Source organism: Ahaetulla prasina, chromosome 2, assembly GCF_028640845.1.
Source record: "Ahaetulla prasina isolate Xishuangbanna chromosome 2, ASM2864084v1, whole genome shotgun sequence".
Classification (NCBI taxonomy): domain Eukaryota; kingdom Metazoa; phylum Chordata; class Lepidosauria; order Squamata; family Colubridae; genus Ahaetulla; species Ahaetulla prasina.
Window position 1 is genome coordinate 238179712 of NC_080540.1, and position 14921 is coordinate 238194632.

At 36.9% G+C, this 14921-nt stretch overlaps 1 protein-coding gene across 3 annotated transcripts in view; it reads right to left on the reverse strand.

Moving 5' to 3' along the window:
• The window catches only part of PTCH1 (patched 1), a 98148-nt gene that overhangs the window by 10462 nt on the left and 72765 nt on the right, over positions 1 to 14921 (reverse strand). For all 3 annotated transcript variants that reach the window (XM_058168371.1, XM_058168370.1, XM_058168373.1), the window contains 6 exons: positions 13982 to 14130; positions 10837 to 11011; positions 8480 to 8760; positions 6700 to 6837; positions 3986 to 4128; positions 162 to 261 (listed from right to left, as the gene is read on the reverse strand). In XM_058168371.1, the coding sequence (XP_058024354.1) occupies positions 162 to 261; positions 3986 to 4128; positions 6700 to 6837; positions 8480 to 8760; positions 10837 to 11011; positions 13982 to 14130 (986 nt within the window). The remainder of the gene's footprint in view (positions 1 to 161; positions 262 to 3985; positions 4129 to 6699; positions 6838 to 8479; positions 8761 to 10836; positions 11012 to 13981; positions 14131 to 14921) is intronic.

Below are 14921 nucleotides of genomic sequence, written 5' to 3' on the forward strand. Positions count from 1 at the left end.
TAGAACTGTAAAACAAATTTAAGTTTTGGATTTTGAATTATGTTATCAAAGTATCAGATATTAGAAGGTAGTATAATTTAAAATGGTAAAGCACAAAATATGTATCATAGTAACAGAACTTGGGGGGGGGGAACAATTTCTATAATGAGCATAATACTGACCTCAGGATATGGTCCAAATAGGGAAAGGAGAACAGGAAGTAGCACCAATCCATTCAAAGCGCCTAAGATAGTTAAAATTGCCAAAACAGCAAAGAAATACCTGAAACATTTTAAGATATAAATGGATACAATCAGAAAGTGTGTTCAATACTAAACACAGAAAACAAAACAAGACAATATACTTTCATGAACTATTCAAGCAAGCATTCTAATATAGCTTGCATTTTTTTTCCTATTTAATGAATAAACTCAGCATGCAATTTTGTTTTCATTTTTTTTTTACCTTTTGGATTAGAGAGCTCTACATTCCACAACCAAAGTGTTAGTTCAAAAAAGGAAAGAGGAGAAAAAAAGTTTGTTAATTCGCTAGAATCTTGCAGCATGTAATGTTATTTATGAACGTGTTACACAAACACAAAAATATGGAATGCAAACTGAATGACTGAAAGGATTGAAAGCACAAATACAATGAAAGAGGCCCTCCATTAGTGAAAATCCAGCAGAAGCAAACAAATGAAGTGAAGGGTGTAGAATTTAAACAATTTAGCCTAGAAGGAAAAAGAAGTCCACTTCTCCCAGCAACTAATCCAGTGTGAAATGCTCCTGCATCTAACAGCAGAATCTCTAATTAAATCTCTAGTGTATCAGGTAAGGCTTTCCCTTGCCATTCATTAATCATAACTTTCCGCCTTGAATTCTGTGAGCTCCACTTTTACCAAATAGCTCAAATTGCAACCTTTTTTAAACACAGGAACCCGCTTTTGCAAAGAAAATGCAAGCCATTCTGTGGTAAGCCAGAGCATTGTATTGCATAAGAGCCCTCTACAATAGCCAAGCTACATTGCAGGCTAATCTTTTGTTGAACAATTTAGCATCTCTGAACGCTCTTGTTTTGTGTCACCCAATTCAAACATAAAGGCTGAAGGACTATGGAAGAAGAGGAGAGTGCACAAGTGCTTGTCCTTTCCCACCATTGAGGGCTAAGGTCTGGCATCCTTCATGAATAACATGGCAAACCTGCCAGCCAAGAAGAAAGCTGGGCTAGAAAATATCCAGCATGGGAGAAAGTGGGGATGGGATAGAGAACAGGAAAAAGAGAGTGGGGGGAGAACGGGACCAGGGAGAAACAGGCTAAACCCAAGATGCATTTTATGGTGCAGATTTTAGACAACTGTTTGAAGGTGAAAGGAACAGAAGGGGGAGATGAGTCAACTCTTTTGCTCACTACAGTTTTGCTCACTATGTGGCTTAAACGGGGGGGGGGGGGGGAAACCCTACAGCTATCTTCCTGTTATGGAAGTATTACATTTGGAAGTTTCTGGTCTGCATTAGTGAAAAGGGGAGGGGAAAAATAAGCAACCAATTTCCTACACTAATGTAAATGAACACAACTTTTATACTAGAGTTCATACAGAACTTCATGTAAGACTTGCTGGAGTCAATCGCATCTCATCAGTCTTGCTCTAGAATAAACAGGCTGATTACAGATCTGACCACTGAGTGTATAAAACCTCTACCCAGATGTGCTGTTGAGCTTAAAATCTATTCCTTGAGGGAAAATTGCAGCTTTTCTCAGGTCTTGAAACAATGCCCGTGCTTTGTTTATTTACTTTCCATCCATCTTCAAAAGAGACAGACACACACACAGAGAGAAAATAAACTAAATCCAGGTTGTGCTAGAAAATAATAAAAGCTAAGCTCAATTTTAAGACACTAAAAATAATTATTTGAAAAAAGTAATTTTTCAAGAGTGGAGACCTAAGGGGCGGTAGTGACCACTACTAGTTGTGTTCTGTTCTCACAATAAAATATGAATAAGAAGCCCCACGGGCATAAATGAAGAATGCACATCACTAGTAATCTCTTGTCTGAAGTAAAGAATAAGATGGCAATGCCCTTCCCTGTGTTCCATAGGTAGAAGCTATTGACAGGCGATTAATATTTAGTCCAACAGGTAAGATAGAAAAGCATCTCTTAGCATGATCAATGGAAGCAGGTTAGAAATTGGAGGCAAGCAGGGGAAGGTGAACTATGTTGTGCAGGCAACTGCTCTTCAACGTCTTTCTACCACTTACTATTCTGCTTTGCTATTTTCTTCTACCCAGTATAAATACAGTAAGGCTCAGAGTTGCCCAAATTGCTGAGGCTGAGCACTCAAAAGCCTAATTACTTCATGATGAAATCACATCTGGAATACCTTATGTAAACACTGAGGAGAGAAATGATGCAGGAATGTAATGAAGAACTGAGCAGGGGAGAGAAGTAGGAGGAAGCTTATGGGAAGCTAGGTGTAAACTAGCTTCAAATTTGGAGATATAAGAGGGGTATAATTTCAAAATATTTTGAAAAATTACATTTCTGTGGTGTTCTTTTGGCTTTTACTATGTTTAGCAATTTAATAGTAACAATCGGTGGTTCTCATAATATCCATTCACCTTATTCTATATTTTGTCTGCAATGCTATATTGTAGAGAGTTGCTTTTCTGCTCAAAAAACTCTGCCTAAGAGGCAGATAGGATCCATTTCCAGCATCCCACCAGAGAGTTTTCCTAAAGCAAGAATTAGTTTGATTCTTTTTATCTGAGAAATTAATATCCTTAATAAAATCCACCAGCTTCCTTTTGGTTCCAACAGAAAGGCCAATAGGCAGTTTTATGGATTTTACAGGACATCCTGTAGTCCTGCTGACTTAACATTCATTTCCAATTTTCTTTTTAAATTTTGGTCAGGAAAAGCTTTTGATAACCTTTAGTTTGGAAAAAGAAGGAGGAGAGAGAAAGGACTAGGGTGCTTATAATTTTTATAGGCTTCTCAATTCAAAACTATTCTCTATATAAATTGTTCTAAACAGTGTTTTGGTGAACGGCCATCTCTGGTTAACCATTGGCAGTGCTAGTTTTTGAGATTAATTTAATGTTTGTATTAAATAAAGAGTCCTGGCTGCCAAAGAGCCTTTCTGAGTTTTTCTCAGCACATGTAGTGCAAGCAGAGTTTAAAATAAGTAATAACACGATACAGTAAAAGTGAAGCCACAAGATTGCAGGCATATTACATTATTACAACAGCAGGTAAATAGAAATGTCCAAGTTTCCAAAGCAGAAATAGACAAAAGAAATTAGGAATTGTGATAAGCCACACCCATTAGGGTGGCTGCATCTCTCCCTTTCTCTCTGTGTGTATCCCTTAACCCAGTTCAATATTGAAATCCCCAAACCATATTGAGACCGCCTAAAGCTTGCTGGGGGAAAAGGAAGCAAATAATCAGTTCTCCTTGTTCAGAAATAAAGAAACAGGAGAAATCTGTTTCCACCCTTAGACAAGACAGGAGACAAAAGAGAGAAAAACAGTTACAAAGCAAGTTCTGCTAACAATGTCGCCTACAATCCATAATTGGATGGTGCTTTTATTACAGCAAGACAACATTTTGCAAAGGCGGGGCAGGTAGTCCTGAACTCTTTATCAAGCAAGAGGTTATAAAATAAAGTATAGGGAAGGGGGGGGGGAAAGGGTATTGTAAACTTTAAAGCCAATTGTTGGGGGTTTTGCTTCTTATACCCTCCTTGCTTTTTGCTTTAAGAAAAATTCTGGAGTACTTGAAATTTTGCACATTTTTTTTGTGTCCAGCTGTGTATTTGAGATTTTATTTCATTGACAAATTTGGATAAAATTGCTTTTCATTGGTGTAACACTGACATACAATCCAAGAGAATATTGCTTATCTTATCCATGTCTTATTGTAAGGATATTTGAGTAATCAGGTAAATGAAGAGGTTCATTTTGTTCCCATAAAATAAAGGGGAAAGACGAAAATAAGCAAGCTCTACCTGACAATAAAGTCAAATTCAGATCCTGCAAGCATTAATACGCCAAGTAGTGTAGACACAGCGCCATCCAACACAGGTGCAAACATGTGTTCTAATGCAAGGATAGTCCTATGGTTTTTGTCTCCTATTGCTGTTAGAAATGCCTAGAAAAAAATATATTAATTAGTATGCACAGTTTAAGGATACTTGACTTTCCTCACAGAAATCAACAATGTACAAAATCCAGCAGGTAATTATTTAAGGAATCAATCTGTCATAATTTATAAATAAGAACTAGAAATCATTCCCAATCTCAGATATTTCAAGACTAGCTATGATTATTCTCTTTTTCATTTGGGGAATTGCTTCCAATGTGGACATAATTCTTAATGCATACTTACAGGAATTACAACTCACCTCTAGGGATTGTTTGAAGATGGTCTTTATAGTTATTCTAAAATATTAAATGCCCCAACTAACTATCAAATAGTTTAACCAACCGCTGCAGATTACATCTATAAAATATACTGATTTTTCTTTCTGCCTGTTTTGTGTTTTATTAAAATTCCATTCATTTCACCTAACAAGCAGAACTAGGGTATCACTGATGCTGTGAATTGTTCTTCCTAACCTTTAACATGTCTTGTCTTTCTTCCATTTAAAACCTGATGATAAAGATTTAACTTCCCCTTACATTATTAATATTTATGCTGGAGTTCCTCTCACCCCTATATTCTTAAAATGTGTAATCACACTCCCTTAACTGTACTTTTCGACCATAGCATCTGGGGTTGGAAAAGGTGTTACATCACAAACTGTTATACAGCAATATAATGCAGCAAAACATCCTCCAGATAAGAAAATGTACTTCTGATCTTATACTATAGTACAGAGCCCTTGTACATAATGTTTTGGATTTCAACTTCCTTCGACCTTAGGAAGCATGGACAATGCAGGTCCATGTGGGAGTTGTAGTTCTGAACATCTGGACAGCATTGAATTCATGTACACTGTTGTTGGGCTCATAGAAAAATTAAAGAGACAGACATGCAGGTAGCGGGTGGATCAATAGTCAGAGCATTTTATAAGCTCTGAGTTACAAAAACTTGCAGTGTAGGTTATAGCCCACTAAAATGAATGCATCCGTGAGATGTGGGGGAAAACACAATAGAAGGGAGGGTAGATATGAATGAAATATTCATTTGTAAAAATTCCTTTTAAGAACTACATAATGCAATTTATTGCTAGCTAAACACTGACTATTTCATATTCTGTACAACTTTATTTTTTATGTTCAGCCAGCTATCCTCACTTTTGTAGTTTCCCTGTTAAATTTCTGGTGAAATTTTTCATTTCCAGTTGTGATTCCGGAAGAATGCCTTTAAAATATGTTTTCTATTTTAAGTAAAGCTCCATCATATTAGAAATCTGACATCCCAATGGTAGATCAGCAGGCATTTTTAATTTTAAAAAGGGGGTAGAAGACAGGTGGCAAAAAACATTAACTTAAGGCTATCAAACAGGGCTACAAAAAAACCCAAACAATGGTAGCAGAATTCTGTATGCTTTGGTTTGTTTTTGTTTTTTTTCAATCAAGGGGCCATCCTCAATTCTGCCATCCAATTTTTTTTTTAAATAGAGACACAAACTGGAAGAAAAACACTCTAAAAGAAATCTGGTAGCTTTACTCTAATTCCTACATGACAGCTGCCTGAAGTATTTTGGTAGCAAATGACTAGAGGCATGGAGATAAAAGGCAAAAGTAGATGAGATGTAAACTAATCACCTTGAGGTATGTCAGCATTTTAAAAAACAGCACCTGGTGCTACTTTTAGGGTGTGTGCGTATGAGAGAAAGAAAGAGACAGAGAAGGAATGACAGACATAAATCTGTAATGCATGGGAGAGGATATTTAACCTGTTACATCTTCAACTATAATTCCAATAACAACAAAAATCTGCAATTAGTGCTATTTAAAACACCCTCCTGTAGGTGGCAATGAGAAAGTAAAATTTACATAATAGCTTAAATTTTTATCACTCAAATAGCACAGATGGGAAAACTAGCACCTAGAAAATTATGTTTCCACATACACTACTATGAGTACATAGAACCATCTGTTTCTGACAACAAGCATCACAGATTATTCTATGAAATTACTCCTAATTTAAACCCTTGGTATTTGCTTTGTACCTGTGTAAATATAAATATGTGAGAATTTGTGCAAACATGTAAAAAGCACACACGCCCCACAGTAGAAGTTCCTCATCCCATTAAATAACATTTTCAAAAAAAAATCTTCAACATTATGGGTAATAGACAAACCAACTGGATTACAATATTGTATATTGCAGTAACTCAAATGCCTGAGATAAAGTATATGGATTAATCCGGAAAAATAATTGACTCTCTCTCTCTCTCTCTATATATATATATATACATATATATATAAATATATATATATCGCCTCTTGATAACTTTAAAAAAAAAACAAGGAAAATGCATACATTTAAACATGCATGTAACATACTGTTATACTTCTAGTTTATATGAATTATCTAAGAAATATGTAAACATTTTAACATTTTGCTACTGCATGCAGAGTATTTGCAATTTATTTATATGGTCCTATTGTGTTATACAAATTTGTACTTGATTTTAGAAAAGCTGCACAAAACAATCTCCCCCACCACACCCATGGCATGTCAGAAATTAGAAAGGACGTTGCCACCTACCAAAGCAATATGAACTGTGAATTCCACTCCAATTCCAACAGATGCAATCAGGATGACGACAGGAACTGCACTTAGTTTTATTCCAATTAGACCCATCATGCCAAAGAGTTCCACTGTCATAAGAGCCAGTACAACCACCTAAAAGATTTTGGATGGTGGTTAATGATTTATAATGTTGCAGAAACAAAAGCATAGAAAGAAAGTGCAACTGGCTTATTTTTTTTTTTTTTTAAACTTAAGTTATTGTGTTACCCTGTTTCCCCAAAAATAAGACATCTCCTGATAATAAGCTCAATCGGGCTTTTGAGCATATGCGCTAAAATAAGCCTCCCCCAAAAAAGAACCCCTCCCTGAAAATATTTAAACACATAGCTGGAAATCTGGTAAGACGGCAAGAGGAGCCCCATCTTGCTTCACGTGCCCCAAAATAATAAGACCTCCCTGAAAATAAGGCCAAGCGCTTATTTTGGGGTTCAAAAAAATATAAGACAGGGTCTTATTTTCGGGGAAACACGAGTAACTGTCTGTATCCTTAGAAATGCCATATAGTAATTTCCGCTGAAGGTAAGTTTATAATTTGGCACTGTAATCTAAAACTTTGTTAGTCTTCTGCTTTATTGCAATGTTTCACCTTCTCCTTAATTCAGTCCTAGTACAGAGATAGATATATAAAAAGATGCAGGATTTCGACTAAGTAGATAACTGTGGGAGGAGGAGGAAGAGGTCTAAAAATTCTGTACAATAGGTATAATTCCTTTCTGTAACCCAAACCCACTTCTGTAGGAATCACAATAAATTATTTTATAAGCTAATGACTCATGACTGATAACATACACAGCCAAGTCTTTAGACAGCTTTTCCAGACTAAACATTTACCTTTTTACATACCTGTTATACAAATCTATAGGCCGAAAAACCAGTAATCATTTTTTACCTCTACCATTTTATAAGCTGCAGAGAAGTTCATAAAGTTTAGGCAGAATAACATCAAACATTCTGCTTGAAAAGAATACCAGTGTACTGAAAGACGTCTGGTGCTTCGCAGAACATATAAAAAAGTAGTCTGTCTATATAGTTTATATTCACCGTTTTATTTTATTTTTTTACACTCTGCAGCACTATGCCACATTCTTCTCTCCCATTGGAGCTGAACATTGTTATCAACAACCAGACTCCTCAAGAGTGGAAGAGTCTCACAATAACCACCACAGTCTAGGATTATAGTTACCTTGAGGTAAAATGAGCGGCCTATAAATTTTATAAATAATGAGTTATGCTAGCACTATGGGTGCTCAGATGCTCAAGAGAGTCTAGTCTCTGCAGTTTAAGGAGACCCATGCTTTGGGGATTATTTTGCCTTTCTCATCTGGGATAGCTGAAAACTTGAAAACTAATTGCAAAATCTGTAAAGGTTTAAATGAAGATGTTTCAAACAAGAAAATGATTCCCTAAGCCAAAATTGCCCATAACAAATGCATACCGCACTGTATACACTTATAGAAAAACATGTTATAATGTTGACTTTTTTCTAGGGTATTAAGATGAAGCCAAATGTTTTAGCCATCTTTATTTTTAAATCTTCCATTTAATACTGGGTCAAAACATTAAGGTTATTACAGCATATACCTTGAGCAAGAAAACCTGCCCCCTCAAGAAGTAGAATAAATATATCATGAATGATGCAATATACACACTCCACTAGTAGCTCAGACATAAACAAAACCTTCCTGAGTGTAGCAAGAGCTATGCTAAAAGGAATTTGACTTCAACAAAGACTTACAATGATCCCAGCTGTCCAGGGGTTCAGAAGAATGAGGGCACACACTAGAAATGTGCAGGCAAGAACCACACTAATGGATAAGAGGAGCCAATGACGAAGGCTTATATATTGTTCCCAAAAGAGAAACGGATACCCGTTTGGATAACTGGGAATCCCAAGGCTAGTGTAATTATTGCAGATTGCTCTCACTTTCTCTATAGCTTCCACAAAATCAGAGGTATCACGCAGTCCATTGAGGTAGAAAGGAAATTGAGCATATTCAATAGGCTCAGCTTCTGGGACTAAGGGGAAAAAAAGACAATATAAATATTTTATACATACATAGAATCATGAATGTAGAAGGAAAAAGATGAGTGTGATTGTTTAGATGTCCTATGTTAGCATAGGACTGTGTAGTAATTTACATTTAAATATGACTTTGGATACACCATGAAATGCCACACATACAGTTCTCTGAATAATAAAAAGGTACAGGGTATGTCAGATTTCATTCATGCATGCCTCCATTGGATTCTATGCGGTGCACATTTGAACTCTACAAAGATATCGCAAAAAGAACATTCTAAAGAGAAAATAGCAGCAGTATTCTAAAACCACTAATCTTTTGTGGCTGGAGTCCTTCTTGTCCCAAAACAGAAAAAAAATCCTTCGAAGTTGACCTTTTCTTTTTTTTTTTTTAAATCACACAGTAGGTTTTGTTAACATTGCAGCACATTGTAGGGATTTTCAGAGAAGTCGCTAAGTTTGTCCACCATAAAAGCAAAGATAAACTAATATATTTCCTGTGGGTTAATTTTATGTGAACCAGACCATGAAAGTTGATGCCCTAATGCATTTTGGTCTTTATGATTCTACAAGATTCTCTGTCATATTTTAAACTAATTAACTCTCCATCCTTATTCTAAACATCTCCTCTTAACCTGGAACAAGTTATCATATTATAAAAGTCCCTACATTGTTTACAAACTGTTAAGGCATCAAATACTTCCATTTAAAGTATTTTAGATAGGAAGCCAAACCACTAGGATGGAAAGGATTTTAAAATATCCATTCAACTTAATCTGTTATGTTTCACAATTTGCTATCAGCAAATATAAAGTCCCAAGTGACAACCACACAAATATTTGGAGATTAAATTACATTTAACATTTGGACTGAAGGATTACAAAATCTCAAGTACCTTTATACTACTCTGATATAAGGGTAATACTTCTGAAATCCTTGTGTTGCTGACAGCACTATAATCCCAACAATTTACAATGAAGCAGTGAATAGGGCCAGGATTTGTAATCAGTTAAATATTTTGAATGCTAAAGTTAGCCAGTGCATTTGCTACATTTTCTCTGGCTATTGAAAATAAACTTGAGAGCATGTTCCAGTCAGTCAAAGAAAGATTAAATACTTCAAGTGGTTAATTCAGGAAATACATAATTTTTATCTTTAATGACATGGCATATCTACATTTTTCATGCTCTTTTTGAAAGCAATGCTAAGTCCACCATACAACCCATTCTTTCCCCCACCAAAGGAAGCTTTTTATAACTAGCTTTGGAGCACGCTAGCTGTGTGTTCCTGACTCCGCAGGGTCATTCCCTTGACTTGCTAAACATGATTTGCCCTATTATAATCTCAACTATAAATTTTCATTAAGACAAGATTTGGCTGGGTGCCCAAGAGCTTTAGGATTGAGATAGAAGGAAGGACAATTTCCTTGTTATCCAGTTCTATTGCTGTAAATACTACTCTTCTTCTTCCTTCACGCCTGCCACCCAATAACTAGCCAGCAGCCAAACCAATAAATCAAGTGTCAAAGCAACATTAAATTGGTATTGCTATTTAGAATGCAACAGAGACAGTTGAGGAAAAATGCATGGAAAATGGATATAGTTCTTTTAGATGTCTTCTCATCCCCACCCTTACAGTTCACAGACACAAAGCAGGTGCTAGAGAATGACCTAGTTTTCCAAAAATTCTTTGCTTCCTGACAGATTCAAAACAAACATGCAATAATTCCCAATGACAAAAACTCTGCATGGAACTAAAAGGTTTCCCTTACTCATAAAATGAGCTTGCTGTACTGAAATGAAATTATGAATGCAAGGTTTAAATTTTGATATAAACTATTAAATGATTCTTCCTCCCCCCCCCCAAATAATGCTACCAAAGTACAGCATTTTTCTACTACATTACACAACCGCATCTATCTCCTGAGTTTTTACAGAATAAAGCAATGTATATTATTCTGTATATAGTCAACGGTCCTGGAAAGTGTCGGTGGACTTAAAAGCTGCTAAGGCTGGAAGGAAAAGCAGAGACATTTGAATAAAGAGAAGATATTATAATAAAAGGTTCCTTACTGGTTACTGGCATATAGTCTGCTTTATCATGGAACCATTCCGGACGGTGGGGCCGGATGTTGGCTTGAGAGGCAGCGTAGGCCACAGGATCGTTGCTAACCCAGGCTGTTAGGTACATGTAGAATGCCTTTGGGTTAATGATTCCATCTGCGTCCACCAACCGCTGTTTAGCCAACTGAAAAATGTGAAGTGTTTCAGAACCACTCTTGCTCAAATTTTTAACACAAAAAGGCTGAGGCAAACAGCAGACGAGAGCACACAGAACATATGTTTGTGAGAAACATATTTTTATAGAGAGACCACAAGCATATTATTCCCAGCATGGGAGATATTTTTGTATCCAGATTTTTCAAACAGCTTGGAATGGTGTAAAACGCTTTGCGTGCAATTCGTCAGAAACATTAAATCAAAAGAAGGTTCCAGATGAATACTGAGCCAATTAAGCCTAAATTCTCATACACAGTCTGTAGCCAAGAGGGGCAAATGACCAAACTGCCGAGAAACATATTTAAAGGTGGTTTTGAGAAAAGGGGGGGAAAAAGAATTGGCAAGAATCCTGTAGACGTCTGTGTGCAGTTAACCTCTGTTGTTAACACTGAAGGAAATGCCACCCAGTAAATGGAGGAGAGCTATAAAAATAAAACAACATCTGTATAAATTTTGCTAACGCTTGTCTTCTATGACCTACATATTTAGAAGATATCCAGCATCAAAAACCAGATGAATGTATGGCTTTGAAAAAGATAGTCTTAAAGTTCTATCTTGACCAAAATCTACATTGTTAAACTACAAAAATGGTGATACTCAGAAGGAGTTGGAAAGGAAAAAACAGCAGGTTTTTTGGTTTGTTCTTCATTCTGCCACAACTTTCATTTTTAAGGCTTTCTAATTATTTGAGAGTGGCAACAATCTTTAAAAAAAGAAGCTGGAATCCAGAATTAATCCACAGGACATGCAACAACTGTATGTCTTCAAATTATTTATAGACTTGCAAAATAAAATTCATGGGCCCTGGGGTTCCCATATCACAGTTTTATCTCTCTCAGGCAGAGGAAATTACGATATATCTTGAGCCAGAGGCCTACTATTTGTTACACTGTGCAGTTGGTATTTTAAGTTTTAAGAGTTATTTGGAATTCTTTAATTTCATTTTATCTCTCCTTTCTGCCTCCTTCTTCTGCTGACACATTAATAACGTAAATACACAAACTGGCCTTTTTTAAAAACATCAAATGCCAATCATCATCATCATCATCTAAATTGTGGCAGGAAAGACTGAACTTTATCCTATGCAGTAAAATATACTGTTCTATACTGACAGAATTCTGTTTTCCACTGTCTGCTGGGAACTGAGAAGAGGAAGGGACAATGAAAAATAATCTATTATAGCATGTGGGAAGACTGGGATGGGCTCAGATTATCCAAGGTATATCTTTCTCTTGTCAAAAGATATACCTTGGATAATCTGAGCCCAGCCTTTCAAGGCTGAAAATTACAACTCCTGCCCAGTGAAAAAGAAAAGAAAAGAAAAAGAAAAACAAGAAAGTCCAGTTGTCTCTTGAAAAAAATACCTTTGGGTCCTACCCAAAAAAGCAAACAGAGGAAAAACTTTGGATTTTATGTAAAATGTATCCATGGAATCATTCCAATAATTGGGCAGCTACATTCTGAACTAATTGGAATTTCTTAACAATTTTGCAAAGGAAAACAAATATAAAATGCATCCCAGTAATCTGCCTTAGAAGTTACTCCTCTTAAGAAATGCTCTAGCCAGTAAGCTGGCAATAATAAGAAGTTCTGGCTATGGCAACTGAGTCCCACAATAAATCTTCCTATAGCAGCTGTGCTCTGCTTCTTGGAGAATGTGACTCATCATCAAGAAAAGAAGTACACCTTTCGGTTGGGTTCCTGTCTTTAAAACAAGGTTGTCCAACCTTGGCAACTTTTAGCCTTGTGGACTTCAACTCCCAGAAGTCCACAGCCAGCCACAAGACCACCCACTGTTTCCAAACATCTGTTCAGAACTTTCATAGCTTTACATGATTCTGCTTTAAAGAAGAAAGAGATCTGTATCCTCAGTGTTTTAATAATCAGAGAATGTTAGACAATAATACCCAATGTCTTCATGAATATTATTAAAAGCACATGAGTCTAAACCACACTGTTCAAAACTCTAGAATCAAGTCCTTTAAAGACAGAGAAACATTCTTTGGATTTTTCCCAGCAGTCAGGAGCAAAGTCACCATAACACAGTAGCTATGGCTCTTGGCCTAGCGAAGGCCTCAAAAAAAGGCTACCACAGCACCAAAGACAACTAAAAAATGTAGAGAAATATTAGAATTATATTCTGATTCCTGTTGCGTGATGAACAGGCTAGGAGCCATACTGTTGCTGATAACCAAGAGTCTCTAGAGCTCCACAGCTATAATCTACTTTCTAGAAAAATAGATCCAAAACCTGTGCAGTCATTCAGGGTGAGAGGATTCCTGTGTGCGTTTTTTTCAAAAATTTCAGAATTGCTTTCTTTAGGAAGGCAATAGCAAATAGCATAAATGCTATTAACTCATCATCAAACCAGTCCATTTAAGGTAGCCACATCCCACTTAGGCAAAGGATAGAATAGGGTTTTACATGGTGAAAGGAAGAAAACGAGGGAGATTGCCAATATAATATAACATCCATGAGAGACAATAGTATTTATTGCTCCACTGTGGTTTCTGGGAGGCCGCCCAGAGCCTGCAGCTGAATACAACCAATCCCAAAGGTCAAGAAGCAAGCATACCAGTCATCAGCTGGATGTTTTCAACAATTCTGAGCAGATTTTCAGCTCAGTATAGTCAACTGAAATCTATTGGAACTCATTCTAGTGATTGCTAGCTGTGAGCACATGTATATCGATATTGGTTAAAACAACCAATTTATCCTGAACTTATTTCTACCATTGTTTAACTCATTACTTCTTTTGCTTTCGGTGTGTTAAAATTACCGAGCAAATATAGGGATTTTATCATAAAAAAGGGGGCAGTTCAGAGCTATTGTCTTCCAGGTTCATTAAAGTTTTAACAGCAAATGAGTTCATGAATAAGGAAACATTTGCATTGTCCTATTTGAAACCATAGACATACAACCGTATTTTTGAACATACCTGGCTCATGTTAAGGGGTTTATCTCGCGTGTTTGAAATAGTCTGAACTAGAAGTTTGTAAGCCAAAACAGCATCTTCAGATCCATTCTTGTAACTGTGAAGGGTGATCCTCCCAGATTTCCAGTCTTTGTCAAAAGCTTCCTGAAGACCTGTTGGAAGTCAACACTCCCACCAGTTAATAAATCCTCATCTACCCAGCTCATAACGGAAGAGAGACAGGAGACTAACAAGACTTTGTTTTCAACTAATAAAGAAGGGGTTTCAGGACTCCAAGGTTTTCAGCTCGAGTAAGTGCTGACAAGGCTTGTGAGACATTGCCATTACTTTCCTAGTGTTCTTTTTGACTCTTGGTTCTGTCTCTTCCAGCCTCTCCCCATAGCCCTGAAACAAGAAGAGTCTGGCTGGAGAACTGTCACCTGCCTCCCAAGCAGATGTTTGGGAGGGAGCCCTAAACTTGAGACACTGGCCTCCCAGAAGTGCAGCCCTTGCATAGCTTGCCTTCCCCATCTTCCAACTTGTCTGTGGAAGGCTGCCAGGCCAGAGTTCGAGACAGACCTCCTGCTGTCTCAAAACCAGCCCAATTCTCCCACACCAACTTAGCTAAACTTCTCCACACGTGAAAACATTGACATCATAACACTACTGTGTGTGTGTGCGGCTGAACACATGGTTTGTATATAACAAAACAAGCTTTGCAGGCACTCCATGCGTGCAAGATTTACTCTGGCACTCAAGCTTACTTCAGCTATGCAGCGTTTTCAAATTTGATCTTTAAAAGGCCCTTCAGAGCATAGGGGAATGCAAAAACACAGCAGCCCCTAAAACAGCCAGATGCTTTAATGTGTTGCAATAGGTGTTATGTTCATGTACGTACCTATCTGCTCCAAAACATTTCTTGGAGATCAGATATGAAGGACTGCCCAGTCTTAATGCTTATGCA